Source organism: Seriola aureovittata, chromosome 22 (assembly GCF_021018895.1).
Source record: "Seriola aureovittata isolate HTS-2021-v1 ecotype China chromosome 22, ASM2101889v1, whole genome shotgun sequence".
Taxonomy (NCBI): domain Eukaryota; kingdom Metazoa; phylum Chordata; class Actinopteri; order Carangiformes; family Carangidae; genus Seriola; species Seriola aureovittata.
The window spans coordinates 10,403,632-10,419,913 of NC_079385.1; the positions used below are offsets into that span (position 1 = coordinate 10,403,632).

General features: G+C 39.3%; 2 protein-coding genes across 3 annotated transcripts; one reads left to right on the forward strand and one right to left on the reverse strand.

Moving 5' to 3' along the window:
• Positions 1 to 758: 758 nt before the first annotated feature.
• Positions 759 to 7,585, reverse strand: pus7l (pseudouridine synthase 7 like). Of its 2 annotated transcripts, none has more exons than XM_056367008.1 (10): positions 7,502 to 7,585; positions 6,214 to 7,025; positions 5,586 to 5,745; positions 5,155 to 5,374; positions 3,695 to 3,793; positions 3,389 to 3,470; positions 2,950 to 3,115; positions 2,012 to 2,138; positions 1,503 to 1,556; positions 759 to 1,418 (listed from the first exon to the last, which is right to left on the reverse strand). In XM_056367008.1, exons 2-10 carry the CDS (start codon positions 7,001 to 7,003, stop codon positions 1,080 to 1,082), a joined length of 2,037 nt encoding a protein of 678 aa, XP_056222983.1. In that variant the 5' UTR covers positions 7,004 to 7,025; positions 7,502 to 7,585; the 3' UTR covers positions 759 to 1,079. The 2 variants fall into 2 exon arrangements, with proteins under 2 accessions (XP_056222983.1, XP_056222982.1); XM_056367007.1 differs by having other exon boundaries at positions 2,003 to 2,138.
• A 2,916-nt stretch (positions 7,586 to 10,501) lies between these two features.
• LOC130163693 (tetraspanin-8-like) lies at positions 10,502 to 16,280 on the forward strand. The gene is made up of 9 exons (XM_056368034.1): positions 10,502 to 10,724; positions 11,546 to 11,614; positions 12,062 to 12,169; positions 12,331 to 12,408; positions 13,279 to 13,374; positions 14,215 to 14,307; positions 14,417 to 14,488; positions 14,662 to 14,745; positions 15,461 to 16,280. The coding sequence occupies exons 1-9, from the start codon at positions 10,665 to 10,667 to the stop codon at positions 15,584 to 15,586; spliced, it is 786 nt and encodes a 261-aa protein (XP_056224009.1). The 5' UTR covers positions 10,502 to 10,664; the 3' UTR covers positions 15,587 to 16,280.
• Positions 16,281 to 16,282: the final 2 nt, after the last annotated feature.

Genomic DNA, 16,282 nt, shown 5'->3' on the forward strand with positions numbered 1-16,282 from the left:
ACCATTTTGAGCAAAGCATTACCAGTGGTATGTGACTGACAATTATTGTCTGTTGTCTCCATCTAGTGGATATTCCTTGGCACTGTCTACCATGTTGGGCCAAAATCTCCCATAGGTGCTGAGTTGGGTTGAGACCGGGTGACTGCGAAGGCCCTAGCATGTGACTCACATTGTTTTCATACCAATCAAACCATTCAGTGACGGTCAATATGAACACCAACACCGCTTTGTGTGAGTGCCGATGGACACTATAATCCCACAATGCAATGCACAAAGAAAATGTTCACAATTAAAGATGGACTGTGGCAAAAAAAGAAACAACAAAACAGACAACAGAAAAAAAAAAAAAATTACAATGAGAGGAATGAACTCTGGAGAGACCAAATAAGAACATTATCAGTTGTGAGAACTTGGATATTTATCAATTTGCGGAGAAAAATTGTCAAATTGTTTCAGTTGAATTCAAAATTGCTTTCCATTTTTGGTATTTTTTCCCCACTTTTTAATTTGAAAAGAATCGAAACGTTACAGCACTCTTTAAGAACTTGTATATGTATGGATGGATTAATATATCAATTTGGAAATTTGTTTTATCATTTCGGTTTTCGTTGTCCAATTATATATCAATTAATGAAATGTTGTATAACTATTTTGATTATTGTGGTCCTCCATACCATGTTAGATGGAATCTGGACTCAGAGGAAAAGTTCACAAACACACAAAAACAAACGAACAAACAAAAACGAGAAGCACAATGATTTCTTATCTGAAAGTTTTATTGATGGCACAAAACACAATGACTGTTAACATGCTGTTACATTTAGATATGTTCACATTTGGCAGTGGCCCCTTTCCTTAGAAGTTTTATTAACTAACTGCACATTATGCTTTTTCACTATGTAGCCTACAAACAAAATCTTCTGCTCAGTACTTCAACAACAAACTAAAGTGCTACTGATACTGTATCACAATCACTGTAGCGTCAATAAAGTTAAAAAATGTTGTTGGTGAGTTACAAAATGCTGACTCTTTTACACACAAGTATACACAAATACAACAGAAACAATTCCCCTTGAGTTCTACGGGTCACACTTCATGATCTCTCTGAGGCAGATGGTAGCGTAGCAGGAGGAATCCAGGTCGAAGTTCAAGGTGAGAGCGAGCGAGTCCTGCTTCCTTTCTCCCGTCACCTCTCCTCCTCCTCCTCCTCCATCCCTGCAGGCTGCTCTCTGGAGCTGGTAGCTGAGGTTGCGTGGAAGGGCCAGCAGGGGGCGGTAGCAGCCTGGCAGATTCAGTTTCAGGCTGCCGACTCTGAAGCGACAGTCCTCCAGTCCATCTCTGGCCAGTCTCTCCTGGTACCAGGTCCCCATGGCATTTTCCGGATACTTCACCGTGTTTCCTGGCATCGGCAGTAACACCTGACGGCATAATAACAAACAACTATAGTGATAAAACTCGAAACAGTCGCATTTAAAATAGAAATATTTCCCTGAAATACATACTTGTCCTAGTGTGTAGACTCCCCCTTGCTCCTCTTGGTCTGTCACCACATGGATCTGGAAAATGAAGGAAGTAAAAGTCAGATATTAAGTGTTAAACTGCAGAGTTGCAGTTTGTATGAGACCTGAATGTAACATTTAACCACAAATTTCAGAGTAAAAGTAAATAAATACAGAGGCAAGATTCCAACACTTTTTCACTTCTCTTCTCCTCTTCTCTTATCTTTTATCTATCCTAAAAACAAATCATTGTGAAGGTGTATATACTGTATATTTGCAATTCTATGTAATTCCATGACTACTGTGTATATTCCATGTGATACTAACTGTATTACAGATGAAATACAATTGTAGAATTTGTGTTTTTCTATTGTATAAATTATGAAATGGGTATTACAGACGATTTTAACAGCTTGTATTCTGCCAACAGGCTTCCTCTAGTATCTAAACACACTACATTTCCTTTGATGCAATGCAATTATATTCTTTTTCCATGTTCTAACCTTTCTCACCTGAGCAGAGCTGGTTTCTCCAGTGTCCTCTGGTTTGTTGTGCCCTTCTTGTATCCAGACTAGGTCTCCTCGCCTGACACTGTGGCCCAGAGTAGCCAACCTGTGAGCCGCCGCCTCGTTCCACACTCTGACAACCATAAACACAGACTGATCAGCGCAAATTATATTAATATTCATGTTAAAAAATAATACAAATATTGGGAGCTGGCTTAAATTTGAATTCATTATGACTCATTTTGAGACAGTTATTTATGATTATGTTGAATCCTTTCGTAAATAGAAAATAAATCACTCATTGAGGGTGGAATCTGTTTATGAATTACAAAGACAAAAGCAGGTGATGCTGGGTTAAACCTAACCCCACTTATTCCTGTTCACGTATCTCCATTACATGTGAATCACAGTGCTAGCATCAGATTTTCCAAAATTAATATTTTGCAATCTTTGCACAATTTGTACATTTATTTGATTTTATTACCAGATTCACGGGTATTTTGCTTAATTTATGAATATTTTGCCTGTTTTTTTTTTTTTTTTTTAAAGCAAAGGATATATAGTTTTATACCTACCTGAATTCAAAACACTGTCTCAACTTGGGAAAACTGAATATTTATTTCTCTCTGATGCGTAGAAGAAGATGCTAAACAGCAGTAACCGTTAAACACAATTTCACAATCAGATCTAGCTCTGTGACACACAAACTGGGGCTAGGTTAAACCCCGAAACTTATTGGATCTATCTAGCTGTGGAAAGTTTAAAAAAAAAAAAAAAAAAAAAAAAAAAAGAGTCTCTTTTTAAAATTTCTGCCATATAGGTCAGTTACTACAATTTAGCAGCTCAATGGCAAACAGTAAAAAGTTTGTGAATCAACCGGGATGATGATTCTCGTAAGACTGTGTTGACTGTGAGTGTTTGGGGTTATCTTCCTTGCAGCTGACCTGCTACAGTAGGCGTGTGGGTAGAAGACTCTCATGCTGTGGGGCAGGCTGAGCCAGGCTTGGGCACACCCATCTGCACCTGTACCGTAGCGGTTCAGGGCCCGCAGCATCAGCCGCTCCCTGGCCTTAGACAATGGCATCAAAGCCAGAGACTCCTTAGCATTATCTGGTGTGGAGAAGCAGGAAAGACAGAAGTTTAAAAAAAAAAAAAAGTTTCTAAAATGTCATAAATTTGCTATGTTGGCATAATTTTTTTTCTACAGAAAAGGATTCTTTAAAATAAAATAGAGGAACTGGGCAGTTCATGTAATATTAACTGATTCAGAGTTTCCTCAAACTCAGTACTGAAAAGTTCTTCTGAAGCAACTTTCACATCATCTTATGCACTCTGAGGAAATAAAACAAAATCACAATGGTCAGTTGTTGTTCCAGCTCCCACCTGTCTGGAGGAAGTGCCTCTTTGCGTGGCTCTGAGGATCATTGCCTTCGTCTGGAGTGAAGAAGAGGCGCACAGCACTGACCTGACACACACAAGAACATACTGAGTACAATCAGCCACACAGGGACTGTGCAGTCTGACAGGACATGATTATTTTACTGGAATGACACTGTTTGACCGCGGGAAGCGTGCAGCTTCTCCAGAAGGACGGACATGAACTGGTCACTTTGATGGACCAGTGGCAGCTCACCTGAATTTGACAGTTTTAGGGGTAGTCATATCCAGCCCTGTACACGTAACACTTACCATGTCTTCTTTGAGTAAAGCCAGTCCCACTCTGTCAGACTGAACGCTCTGTCCACTGCCAAACCTCTGTGGTCCATAGTAGTTGACAAAACCTCTGGCCTGCAACAACAATCAAAGTGAGCGTGACGGTGGCTATCCATTGGTACAGTAGCTAGTTTCAACCGAACAGCAGGAGTGAGACAGAAACAGCAAGCATCCACTACTCATTTTCATAAAAAAAAAAAAAAAAAAAAAAAAAAAACTGAAGCAACAATGTGTTAGTTTTACTCCAAGTACCTTCTGTCTTTCCTGTCCTGTCTGTGAACTCAACACCAAGCCCTTTTTGTTCCTAACTAAGATGTAACTATGAGACAACAAGTCACAAAATATAAATTATTTTGAATGAAAACAGCTGGTCACTGCAGTTTCTAGTAAACGTTACTAAAAGTTAAGGAACTTGTGCATTTGTCAGGGATTAATTTTTAATCGCAAATTAATACAGTTGGTGCTTTAGTGAGTGTTTATTGCAGCAGGTCAGTGCATGTGGGATTGAGTCAAAAAAAAGCATTGCTTTGAGATTCTGCTCCATGTTGACATGATTGCATCACATCCTTTCCGCTAATTTGTCAGCTGTACATTCGTGCTGCCAATCTCCTATCCTATCACATCGCAAAGTTGTACTACTGGGTTCAGATCTAGAGACTGCGAAGGCCACTTAAGTTCACTGAACTCACTGTCATGTTCCACGGCTTCTGCTTCGTGACACGGTGCATTACCATGCTGGAAGTGGCCGTTAGAAGATGGTAAATTGTGGCCATAAAGGGAGGCACATGGTCAGCAACAATACTCAGACAGGCTGTGGCACACTAACCATGATTAATTGGTATTAAGGGGCCCAAAGCGCGCCAAGAAAACATTCTCCACACATAACACCTCCAGCAGTAGCCTGGACCGTTGACACAAATTCTGACCGTACCATCTGCATGCCTCAGCAGAAATCCACATTCATCAGACCAGGCTACGTTTTCCAAGTCTTCAACTGTCCAGTTTTGGTGAACCTGTGTCCACTGCGTCACTGCCGCTCACTAGATGTTGGCACCATTCTGAGTGAAAATCCCAGGAGATCAGCAGTTTCAGAAATACTCAAACCGCCCGGCACCAACAATCATGCCACTATTAAAGTCACTGAGATCATATTTTGTCCCCATTCATTCTGATGTTTGATGTGAATATTAACTGAAGTTCCTGACCTTTATCTGCATGATTTTAAGGTCATCCAATCACAGGATTGGCTGACTGAATATTTGCATGAATAAGCAGGTGTACAGGTGTCCCTAATAAATTGCATGTGGATTGTAAAAGTCTAGACATTCCTTAAAAGGTAGATATTTTATGCCGGTTCACATAAAAAGTTACATTTGTGTGTGTTTACATTGGGACAATATCTGTTTAGGTCGACAAAGGAAAAACCAGAATAATACCTTGACATTCTCCACTGCTTCCTTTACCAGCGCTGCCAGGCGAGCGTGCCTGTCTGCACCAGAGGAGTGTGTGTCACTGGCTCCATGTGGTCTCAGGTCGCGGACCACCAGGTCAAAGTGGTTCCCCTGCAGTCGTCCAAGCCTGAGAGGCTCGCTGACAGAGCGGACCTGAGACAGACGCATCCCTCTCCTCTCGAACTCGCCCGTCTTCTCTTTCAACCTAATAACGCATAACATCAAATAAATAAAAACATTCAGATTTCTGCCATTAATTACGAGGCTTCAAAGCGAACACAAACGATAGTAAAGAACCTTAACATCTGAGGGCTGTTGCAACCCTCCGTCTTGCTTTTTGTGTCGCCTGTTTGTGAACAGGAAAAAAAATGTAAAGACCAAACGCAACCAAATCCATAAGAGAAATGCAGCACTACCGTTGAGGTGAGACCTTCTTCACCACCATGGACTGATAGGTGATGGCTCTCTTATCTTTGATCCCAGCGTAGGTGAAATCTGACGGTAGGACACCGAGAGCTGCGGCCATGTAGCTGATGGCCTCCAGAGTCTCCAGGTTCTCCTTACACAGGGTGAACGCTGAAACAGAGGGCACGCAAAGGATAACACATTGCTGGTTTTCTTTCTTTCATAAAAATATTACAAAAAGGTATCAATAGGTGTGTGACGTTGATGATGTAAGCTAAGTAACAAAAAAAGTCCTATGTGTGCTTCCCATATTTTTCAGCACTTTTCTTGTCTTCACTTTCCAGACCTGAAAAAATGCCAATTGATGTTAGTTCAGAGTCGGAACAACTACACCATTTTCCCCTCACTACAGCTAAAATTATTTTTTTAGAGGAAGAATATCAGAAGAATATCAAAATGTCAGTGGTTTACTAGTTTTCTTAGTATTATATGATAATAATTCTAATATCTTAGAAAAAATAAATCAATTTGCAGACATCACCTTAGGCCCTGGCACATTTTTTAAATCTCTTTTCTGATGTTATGTATATTTAATAAGAGAATAATCAATAATGAAAAAGTTGCCGTCCTACACCTTACCAGTGTACACTTCTTCTTCCTTCCGCTCATCTGCGCTTCTCTTCTTCGGCCTCCCTCGCTCTCTCAGCCTCACCGAGATCGCTGTGCTCCCCTGATCGCTGAAGCTTTTCGTCTCCACCAGTTTCCCAAACCTGCGGCTCAGGAAATGGTGGACCGCCGTCCTGTGCTCCTTGTTGTCGTCAGGTCCAAACGTGTAGGATGAGCCCCGCACTTTGGCATCTATGAACCTGAAGAAGTCCTCTGCTTCGTCCTCTGTGACCAGCTGGGAGAGCTCTCTGTAGTCGGGGTCCTCCCTCACCCTGATCTCGGGCTGAATGGTGACGGTCATGAGGAAGGGGAAGCGGTGTCTGACGGCCCGGTGGACGTTTGCTCTGTGGTGTTTGTCAGTGAAGGATCCCAGAGATAACTCCTGCTGGGTTGGCTTTTCGTCTTTGAGAGTCAACACGAACTGCTCAAGCTCATCGCTGACTGACTGGCCTAAAATCACACCTAAATCAAAGCTGCCTGGACTAGGTGGGGCAACATCTACCTCATAATCAGCTGGGACATCTGTGTCGTGTGAGACAGAGGACTGATTATTATGCTTAAATTCGGCAGCGGTCTCATTGTTTTTATATGAGGAGGCACCACCTGGGCTCTGTGTTGCTGTAGCTTTATTAACCTGCTGTCCATTGACGTCTATCTCAGTCACCACAAAGTCTTTGATAAAGTTTTTGATGCTTCCGAGAAAACCTTCATGGCTTGATATGAAGCATGCAGGGACGTTCACAGCATCACTGTCCTGCTTCATGGTCACTTCATCAGGGCTCCCTCTTTGAGCAGACAGAAATAAGAAATGTTGGGAGGCAAAAAAAAAAGGAAATTTATATGTACAGCACAATTCATACACTTAAGGATAAAGGAGAATGTAAACATGTGTCCAAAATAAGAGACTATCATGGAGAAGGTAAACATAAGGTGATAAACTTAACATTACACGGCAGCAGCGAAGAATAGGATTTTAAGCCTGCTCTTAAAAGGTAGTCAGATTTGTCACACAGCTTAAAAAGCAATGTTAATATTCTTAGAAAGATGATAGGTGCTTTATTTCTGCATAAGCATAGGTTATACATGCGAAATAGTCCGTCTATTTACAGTAATATCCGTATCCTACACATTATCCCTGCCTTGACTATGGTGACAGAGAGCTGTACCTGCTTTAACAAATACAGTAAAGCACATTTCTGTCATTAAACGGGAATATAAATGTATTATTAAGAAATAATAACTGTTTATTTACTCAACGAACCTGCATGCGGTGTGTAAACCAGAGGCTTTTCATGTAAACACAACCACGCCGACACAATTCAGTCTACTTCCGCGCCATGTGACCGTCATGTGACTTTTCTTAAAGGGACCGACAACAAAGTCAGGAGCGGATTCATTTCTGCAGCCCACACCCCATTGTGATAAACACGTGCAACATGTTGTTACACCTGCTCCGTTACACTCACAACTGTAATAAACTCATGGGCTGTTAACGTTTCTTGTCGGAAAGGCAATGAAACAACTAAAGAGAATTCCCATTCCTTTTCCATGATTTCTTTTATAAATGTCATTGTAATATGGCAGTCATTCCAAAAACATGGTGTGCTTCCAGAGAAATGAAGAGCAGCACCCCAGTCAGTTGGGGTGTGATTTCCTTGCAGTGGGTTATTCACTGGTACTTTGTGCCCTCCAGTTAATTCTTGCTTTGATACCACACGCAATGAAATGTTCGTTTAACACAATGGTTTAACTTCAGCAGTTCCCAGAAGAAATTAAGACAGGAAACAGTAAATCAATTGTATAGCGACAACTGAAAGTCACAACACACACACACACACACGTTTGTTATGCATTTTTTATCCAGTTTCTTGGCATTTTGTATGCCAAACTATTCAACAAAGAAGCAAGAAGTCTTGATCTCCTCTGTGGGAGTTTTGTGCAACATAAAGGGAATGTACTATTACTTTCTCAAAGATAAAGATATACACTAATAATAAGTGGATTACACTATGCCATTACTTGACTCCAGGGACTGCCTAAAAGGCAATAGGGCAGTAGGGCAGAGTCAGAAGCATTTCTCGAGATTAAAGGTCCCTTGCCTGGCTGTTGTTGAAATCTAAGCTTCATTTTAAATTGTAAATCCAGAGTAGTTGCACAACTCCAAATTTTGCAATGATCATATTTATTGCAATATGTTCTTAATACTGGCAGGGAGTTAGGGTCGAGTTAGGGTCGAGTCAGAGCAACCTACTCTTCAGACTTTCAAAACTGCTTTTCAGAAACCAAACTGTGACGTAACGGAGTGTACGTCCATCTTGATATACAGTCTACTAATTTTAGTTCCCACATAAAAATCGATGGACTTTCCCCTCAGCCAATGCTGAGGCTTTGAATGATGATCAATATATCAGATATTAAAATGCAAAAGCTGTTATACATTTTCTTTCCTGTGTATCAATCCAATGTAGCATTTACATATACAGACTTCATGTAAGCAGATACTTAGTGTATTCCCACATATCCTCAAGATGTTGCTTTGGGTAAATCAGACTGCACAACATTTATCGCTAGAGAGTGGATCTGGTCCAAGCATTTCCGGTAAAGTAAATTTTCTTGGCCTTTTGTTTCAATCCGCCCACCAGCATAATCTGCGCCAAAGAATGCATCAGTGCAGTTATGTCAACCAGATGTGTGAATTTGTTCCAATTTACACATGTGTGTGCCAAAGATGTTGTGGATGTGCGCTGGTGAATTTGACTAAAGCAACTGGAAGCATGGGGCACTAAGAAAGCTGCTATGTATAGTATGTGTATATTGATGTCTGCCTGAGTGAGTGATGTGAACAGTATGTTTTCAGGAAGTATATATGCTCTGCAGGACATGCTCTACTCTTGATCTGTTTTGAATGTTCAAAATATTTTGGTAGTTCTCCAGTGACTACTAATGTTACAACAATGTGCATCTGTGTTTGTGTAGGGATATGTGATAGATGGATAGATGGTGAGAGTGTTTGTACTTGTGTGTGGGACCCTGACAAGGAGTCATGTGATGCGGCCTCTCAATCGTTCCTTTGTTTTTCCAAAACGGGACAAAAAAGTAGAGTAGAGTAAAAGAAGACCATGATCACATTTTCTATTACAGCGTGTGTTGATGAGGAGCTGGGTTGTATTTATTTGCTGTCCGAACAAACATTTCTGCTCCAGCTGATGATCACCTGTAATCAAATCACCCTACACATTTTAGCATCTGAGTGAATGAGATCACACATATACCCTCTATATTTGATCTATGAAGTCTTCTGAACAATGGGCCTCATTCACCAACCACTCTTAAGAAGAAATTCCTTCTTAAAACTGACTTACGCACTTTTTAGGAAGATTCTGATGTTCACCAATGTTTTCTTAGTTGGGATTTGTTCTTAGGTAAGAACAGAATCTAAGCACACTCATGAGCACTGCTACGCACATTTGAGTGCTGACATGTTTGAACAAAATAAGTGGTTATTGCGTTTTCTACGGTTCTACAGTTATATTATAGGCCTATTATATTATCTAAATTACAATAATATTTTTGTCATTAAAATATATATTTTTTTAAATAACTTTTGTTATTTTACAAAGCATTATGGTCTTTTGAAATAAATGAACGCTATATTAACACTTAACCGTTCGTTTTCAGCTCACTTCCTGCAGCAGTACTTTCACTGCGTTTTGATTCCTTTGCTCCATCTTTAGATTTTCATATCTCTTTGTGGTTTCTGTCTGTGTCTGCACACGACCCTTCAGTTTCATGCCCTTTTACGGGCATTTTCGGGTGTTTACGTATGCTAATTGGGGCCAACTGGCACACGCTTTCATTTTACGAGGAGATTGGCACTCATTAATCTAAGAACACAGATGCGCACAATTCTGCAGTTTAAGAACACGTTCATGAACCTGACGTAGAGTTTTCTTAAGAATTTAAGATAATACTTAAGAAGATATTTGTGGATGAGGCCTACTGTCTTTATAACATCATCATTTACATAAATGCCTACAGTGTGAGCACACTGAGCAGCTGATTCCAGGCTCCAGACCAGAGCCTTCAAAACAGAAATAAACAGTTTGGATCAGCCTTTCTTCCGTTGAACAATGTGTAAAGATATACTGTATCTGTGCAAATGTTCCCCAAAGTTCTGTTGATTATTTTCCCCACTTCTCCAACTCCACACACGCATACACAGTCCCCTCTCCAAAAGGGGAGGGGCTTTCCCAGAAGAACGTGGGGATTCCTTCCGCTTTATCTGTTTATAAACATCAACAAGACATGAAGCCTCCCAAGGATTATCTCTCTCGCTTTCTCTCCCTCTGTAGGACGTGGATATCTTTTATAAGAAAGCTTCAAACGCCATTAAATATACTGACCGCGAACTCAAGAGAAACAAAATGGGGAAAGTGAACGTCTGTTTGAAACGGAGTTACATTGCTGTGGCCAGTTTGATCGGTGTAAGTAGATATTTCTCTTTTAACAAGAAATGAAAGCCCTCTGTTGATAACAATTTGAAATTGTCATGTGACGTAAGAGGAATTTATATGTGTAGGTAGTGTACTATAAGCAGAGGTGGACAGAGTGCACGACTCCATTTGAAAGTATAATACAAGTGAAAGTTGTTCACATTTTTTTACTTGAGTTAAAGTACAGGCGTAGGCTGCTTACTTTTTAGAAATTTTAAAAAAAAGTATCCAATTTTTTTAATGTCATCACATTGTTGTATTGCTCCACTTTCTAATTTACAGAACCGAATGACTCTGGAACAACCTACTGAATGCACTTGACTGACTTGTAGAATAAAAGGCTTGTAGAATATCCTATAGAAATTATCATAAAAACACAATTGAATCGGCCAATTTTTGTAAGCAGATTTGAAGTTTGGTCAAGATAAACACAGCAAACATTTTAAATGAAAGGAATCTTTCTTTATTGATGACATTTCTAACATGGACTTTACTCAAGTAAAGATAGTTGAAAAATGTACTCAAGTACCGTCCTATAGTAAATGTACTTCGTTACTGTCCACCCCTGATTATAAGCTGTCATTACACAAATTACACTTTATTGTAATGTCCTATGTATAATGTTTCCAAGTTGCTTGTTTTGTCTGGATAACAGTGAAAAATCCCAAGATATTCAGTTTACTGTCACACAAGACAAAGAAAAGCAGGAAATCCTCAAAACTGAGAAGCTTGAATTAAAATGTTTGAATCAGAATAGTTGCAGATGAATTTCTGCTGATGTTAAATAATGCAGTGTGTCGCTTCTGTTGCAGATTATTGGTGCTCTAATGTTGGCATACACTCTGTTCACCCACGGACATTTATACAGAGATGACAATGAGGTAATATTTATCAGTCTATCTTCCAGCTCAAATCTTTTTTTTCCTATCGAAAGTTTTTATTCTCACAGTATTTTCTTCAACAATACCACACAACTAAACACACTTAGCACTAAAAAAATGAGTTAAAGTCCAACTTTGAATCCACTTTGATCCTTTATAAGTTGGTGCAAAATATAGTATTCCAATTCACCAGATAGGGTGATAAGGTATAGCTCCAACTAGTCATCATTTCCTCAGTAAAAGTACTGGAATAATACTGCTTTCTGTATGGTTGATGTATGTCTAAACTGACCTCGACATTTCCAGTGATCCAGTTACAATGAAAACTGCAGGAACTAAAGACAGCAATTGAGACATATCAGTAGCATGCATGCTGACACTAGGCATCGAACTTTTTCAGTGTTCACTGAGCCCGTTGACCTGGTTCTCTGTCAATTTTCTCCACAGATAGAACCAGCAATATATGGCTCGTATGGTTTTTCCATTGCAACTCTGCTCTTTGCCCTGACTGGTTTGTTTGGTGCCTGCAAAAAGAAGAAATGGGCGCTGATATTGGTGGGTAAATAAAAAAACTAAATTTGTTTGGTAGTAGTAGTGAACAATTATGATCTACAACAAACCCTTTCACCTTTTCCCATGATCAAATTGCTCATACGTGTATATAAATGTGTGTGTGTGTGTGTGTGTGTGTGTGTCTGTGTGTGTGTGTGTCTCAGTTTGCAGTTGGAATGATCCTGAGCAGTCTGTACACAATTACGCCTGCTGTCATAATTGGACTGTTTAGGAAACCTCAGGTATTACAAAGTTGACTTTAAAATGTGTTGTGTTGTCCATTCTTGTATGGTGGCTTACAATTTTAATGGTGGCAGATTACCACTTGAAATTCACGTTAGTTTTTCAAACAGTGGGTTATTGATTTCACACCAAAGTAAACAAAATAGAATTCTAATTTCTAGCTGGCGATGTTGGATTTTCGAGGCTGAAATGACAGTTGCTAGCTGATTTGATCAGCTGCAGCTAGCTATCGTAAGCAAATGCTAATTCTACAAACTCTGTGAGCTGGTTGAACGCTCAATCTGTGTTTTTAAAGTTTCCAGCTGGTTCATTTTGAAATAAAAAGCCTCTGAAAGGGATTAAATGTGCACATAGTGGCTAAAGTTGCTCTTCCCTATCAAAAAGTCAGCATCGATTCATAAGGGTGGAAATAAAGAAACATCAGTGTTTTTTGAACATAGCCTATCCCAAATAATACAAAATGGCTAAGCCTGTGGATATAACACTAGGTTACTATAGTAGGTAGTATGTTAGCTAGCTGGCTATGCTAATGTTTGCAATTTACATTATGGCTCATAAACATAGAATTTAATCCATTCCTTCTGTTCTAGTGTTTTTGGTTTTGAGAAGGTAACACAAAAAAAAACACCCTCCTACAAACTCAACTACCTTTTAATAAAAAGTACTTATTTTAATAGACAGAATATGTCAGAGGAATCAGGAATCTTGATGAACCTACATATCTGTATGTGTTTTTGAGATAAATTAAGCGAGTTGCATAAATTTCAGTCAGATGAGCCACAAATATTCAAAAAAAAGCATACATTAACATTTTCAAATAGTTTTTTATTCCTTGTAATTTTATATAACTTTTTTTTTTGTTTGTGCAGGTGGTTGAAGAACTGAAGGAGATGTTCGAGGGTGGGGAACATTCGGGTCTTTTAAACGATGTTCATAGAGCCCACCTCAACAACACACAGATGGAAGTAGGTAACAATAGACCTCATACAAATACTGGTCATACAGATCACTATCCAGTATCATCACCTAGGCTGTTATATACTTTAGTCTAATATCTCATTGACTTGTTGTCCCTTTGACCGCCTCGCACATTAGTCATGGACTGTTTTGCTGCCGAAATATGTTTTTACCAGTGAACTTCATGTTGCCGAAACCACTTTGTGGTTTCCCTTTCCCCTATTTGTTTCCACCACAGTACAGTGGAAATCTGATGACATATCATCGACTGATGTTTGAGTCACATTTTTTAATAATTTTTGGTCCTCTAATATGACTAACGTCTTTGCTAGATTTGTTATGTTTTAGTTCGATGATAAGCTTGTGCAGTAGAAAAAGAAAGAAAGTTTGGTCAAATCTGACTTGGAACACGTGTACAAACAAATGTCCAAGTTCAATCTTATTTTTATGGAGCACAATCTCATAGAGTAGCAGATGAATATGCTTGTAGAGGACCAATACAAAATGAACAACTTTATTACGCTTACCACATATCATGAAATGTCTTGCAGCTGATGAGACAAGACTGAAGTTCTAGTGCATGGTAATCATCCGATCTGCCAAAAACATTGGCTCGGACAAGCCGTTTCTTAAGGCCCTGCTTTCCTGGAAGTGGATTCAAACAGAACGCACAGCCTCCTGGCACAAATGCACATAGGTGCGACAAACAAATTCCTCAGTAGCACAGACCTGACACAGTTCAGTAAATTTAACTGAACAGATTGTTAGTAGGAGGAATCTGGAGATGGGGTTGGGATTTTGCAGTTACAAAATCTCTTTATGCATTTTAATTTCCTCCTCTGTCTCAGTTGCAGTGTTGTGGACTGAGTCAGGGCTACAAGGAGTGGGGCAACGACATCCCAGAATCTTGCATATGTACTGAAGCGTCCACTAATCCATGTGTGAGTGTGAAAGCATTTCTGTACCAAGCTTACATGGCTAATAGACTCTTATCTTGCCGTTGCATCACCTGTCAGCATTCGGCTAATGATTCATGTCTGTGTATTCCAGGTGGCAGTTCCTATAGACAGCCTACACTCTAAGCACAAGATTGATGACCAGCCCGTCATGGTTTATAAAGAGGTAACAACAACATTACAGTTAAAATGTTTGGTTTTATTTTTCATATTCTAAAACATAAGGAATATCCTCTCCTGCCTGAAATTCCTGCCTGAACTCTTATTAGATGGAACTACAAGTTTGTTTCATAGAACATATGAAAAGTTACATTGATGGATTCCCTCTCTCTCTTTCAGCCATGCCTTCCATACTTGATTGATAGATACGTTTTCCTCCTGAATGTGACTGTGGGCGTGTTGCTGGGACTCACATTACTCTTTGTATGTACTGTCGACCTCTCTGTCATGATTGTACCCACCCACTTTCCCATGTCCCCTTCATTTTTATAGTTTCTGGCTGATTTTCATAACCTGTCTGAACATTGCTCTCTTGACTGCCCAACTACCAAAATCCAGTATTGGGCAGATAAAATATGTATACACTCATCTGAGTCATCTTCAGTCAGCACTGTGTTGCTCAGAACAGTAGCAAGTGGACTTTTTTTTTTTGTCCAGGATTTCACCTCCTCGGGTGGGAAACGTGCTGCGAGATCTTGCTTGTGGAGGTTGTCAGATTTGTAATCTGCAGTTCATAGTCTCATAAACAAAGACTATACAGAGCACTGCTCTCTTTGTTGTAAACATGCAAATACATTATCTTTTATACAGTACTATTGGGAAAATAAAAGAATATTTTTTTAGGCCTTTTTGACTTGTGAGAGTAGGGAAAATTCAGGTCTTGTTAAGGATATTAATGATGGCTCTGTATTTAAATGGAATTCAGCCATTTTTTAATCTTAACTTGTTGTCATTAAAACCTGTCACCATGTGTGAAGTAAAGCCTATAGCTCACTTTGTCTTTCTGCTTTGCCTTTTCTGCCCCCCTCAGTCTCTTTCTGAAATTGCAGCTCTATTCAAAGCAACGCATTGGCATATGATGAAACAACAAAAGATAAGTAGGAACTAAAGACCCACCTCTGTTTCTCTGTCCTTTTAGGTTTTGTCAGTAGTGCTGAGTATTATCATCTTGTGTCAGCTGAACAAGAAGGAAGATATCCCTGCAGTGGTCTACAGTGCAAAGGCAAAAGCGGGCAACTACACCACTCTTACAGAGTTAATCTGATTTCATTGTTTTTTTCTTCGTGGCTGCTCTTTACACTGGTGAATATCATCATGTCAGCAAGTGAAAAAAACAGTGGGAACAATGGGATTTTTACAAGTGTATATATGTTTCTTGAATATCCAAATGTATTTGTTGTTCGGTTTTCTGTCTCTTTAAAACTTAGACCCTTTATTCATTTTACTCCTGCCTGAATATGCCTGTTTTTGAAATTCTCTGAAAATAGCAAGAAAGTGTTAAAAAGCATTCCCTTTTCATTGTGATAATCAAGAAAGATGATGAAAACTGAGATACATAAGCTACACATTAGCCCTGAATCCAGTTACAGAATAATGGAAAGAGATAGTTCAGATAGTTGGTATTTTCATCCCAGATTGAAATCGTAATTTCGCACATTTGATTGAAGATATAAGCCCTCAGCGCAGCACACATACAGCAAAATTAGACATTTTGTACCATATGTAAATAGAGTAAAACATTAATGTGAGATGATTGAAGACTGTGCGTTTAGGAAAGAAGCACTCATGAAGACATGAAAGCAGAAACATGAATGTATTAGAGCTTTAGTGAGAATAATTGTATTTTAAAGTTTTATATCTTTTTCTGTATTATATTGTGCCAGATTTTATGTAAACTTTGTTGTTTTCAGTTTTTCTAAATTTTCTGTGTCATTTTAATTAAAGAAACTGTTTGAGTACG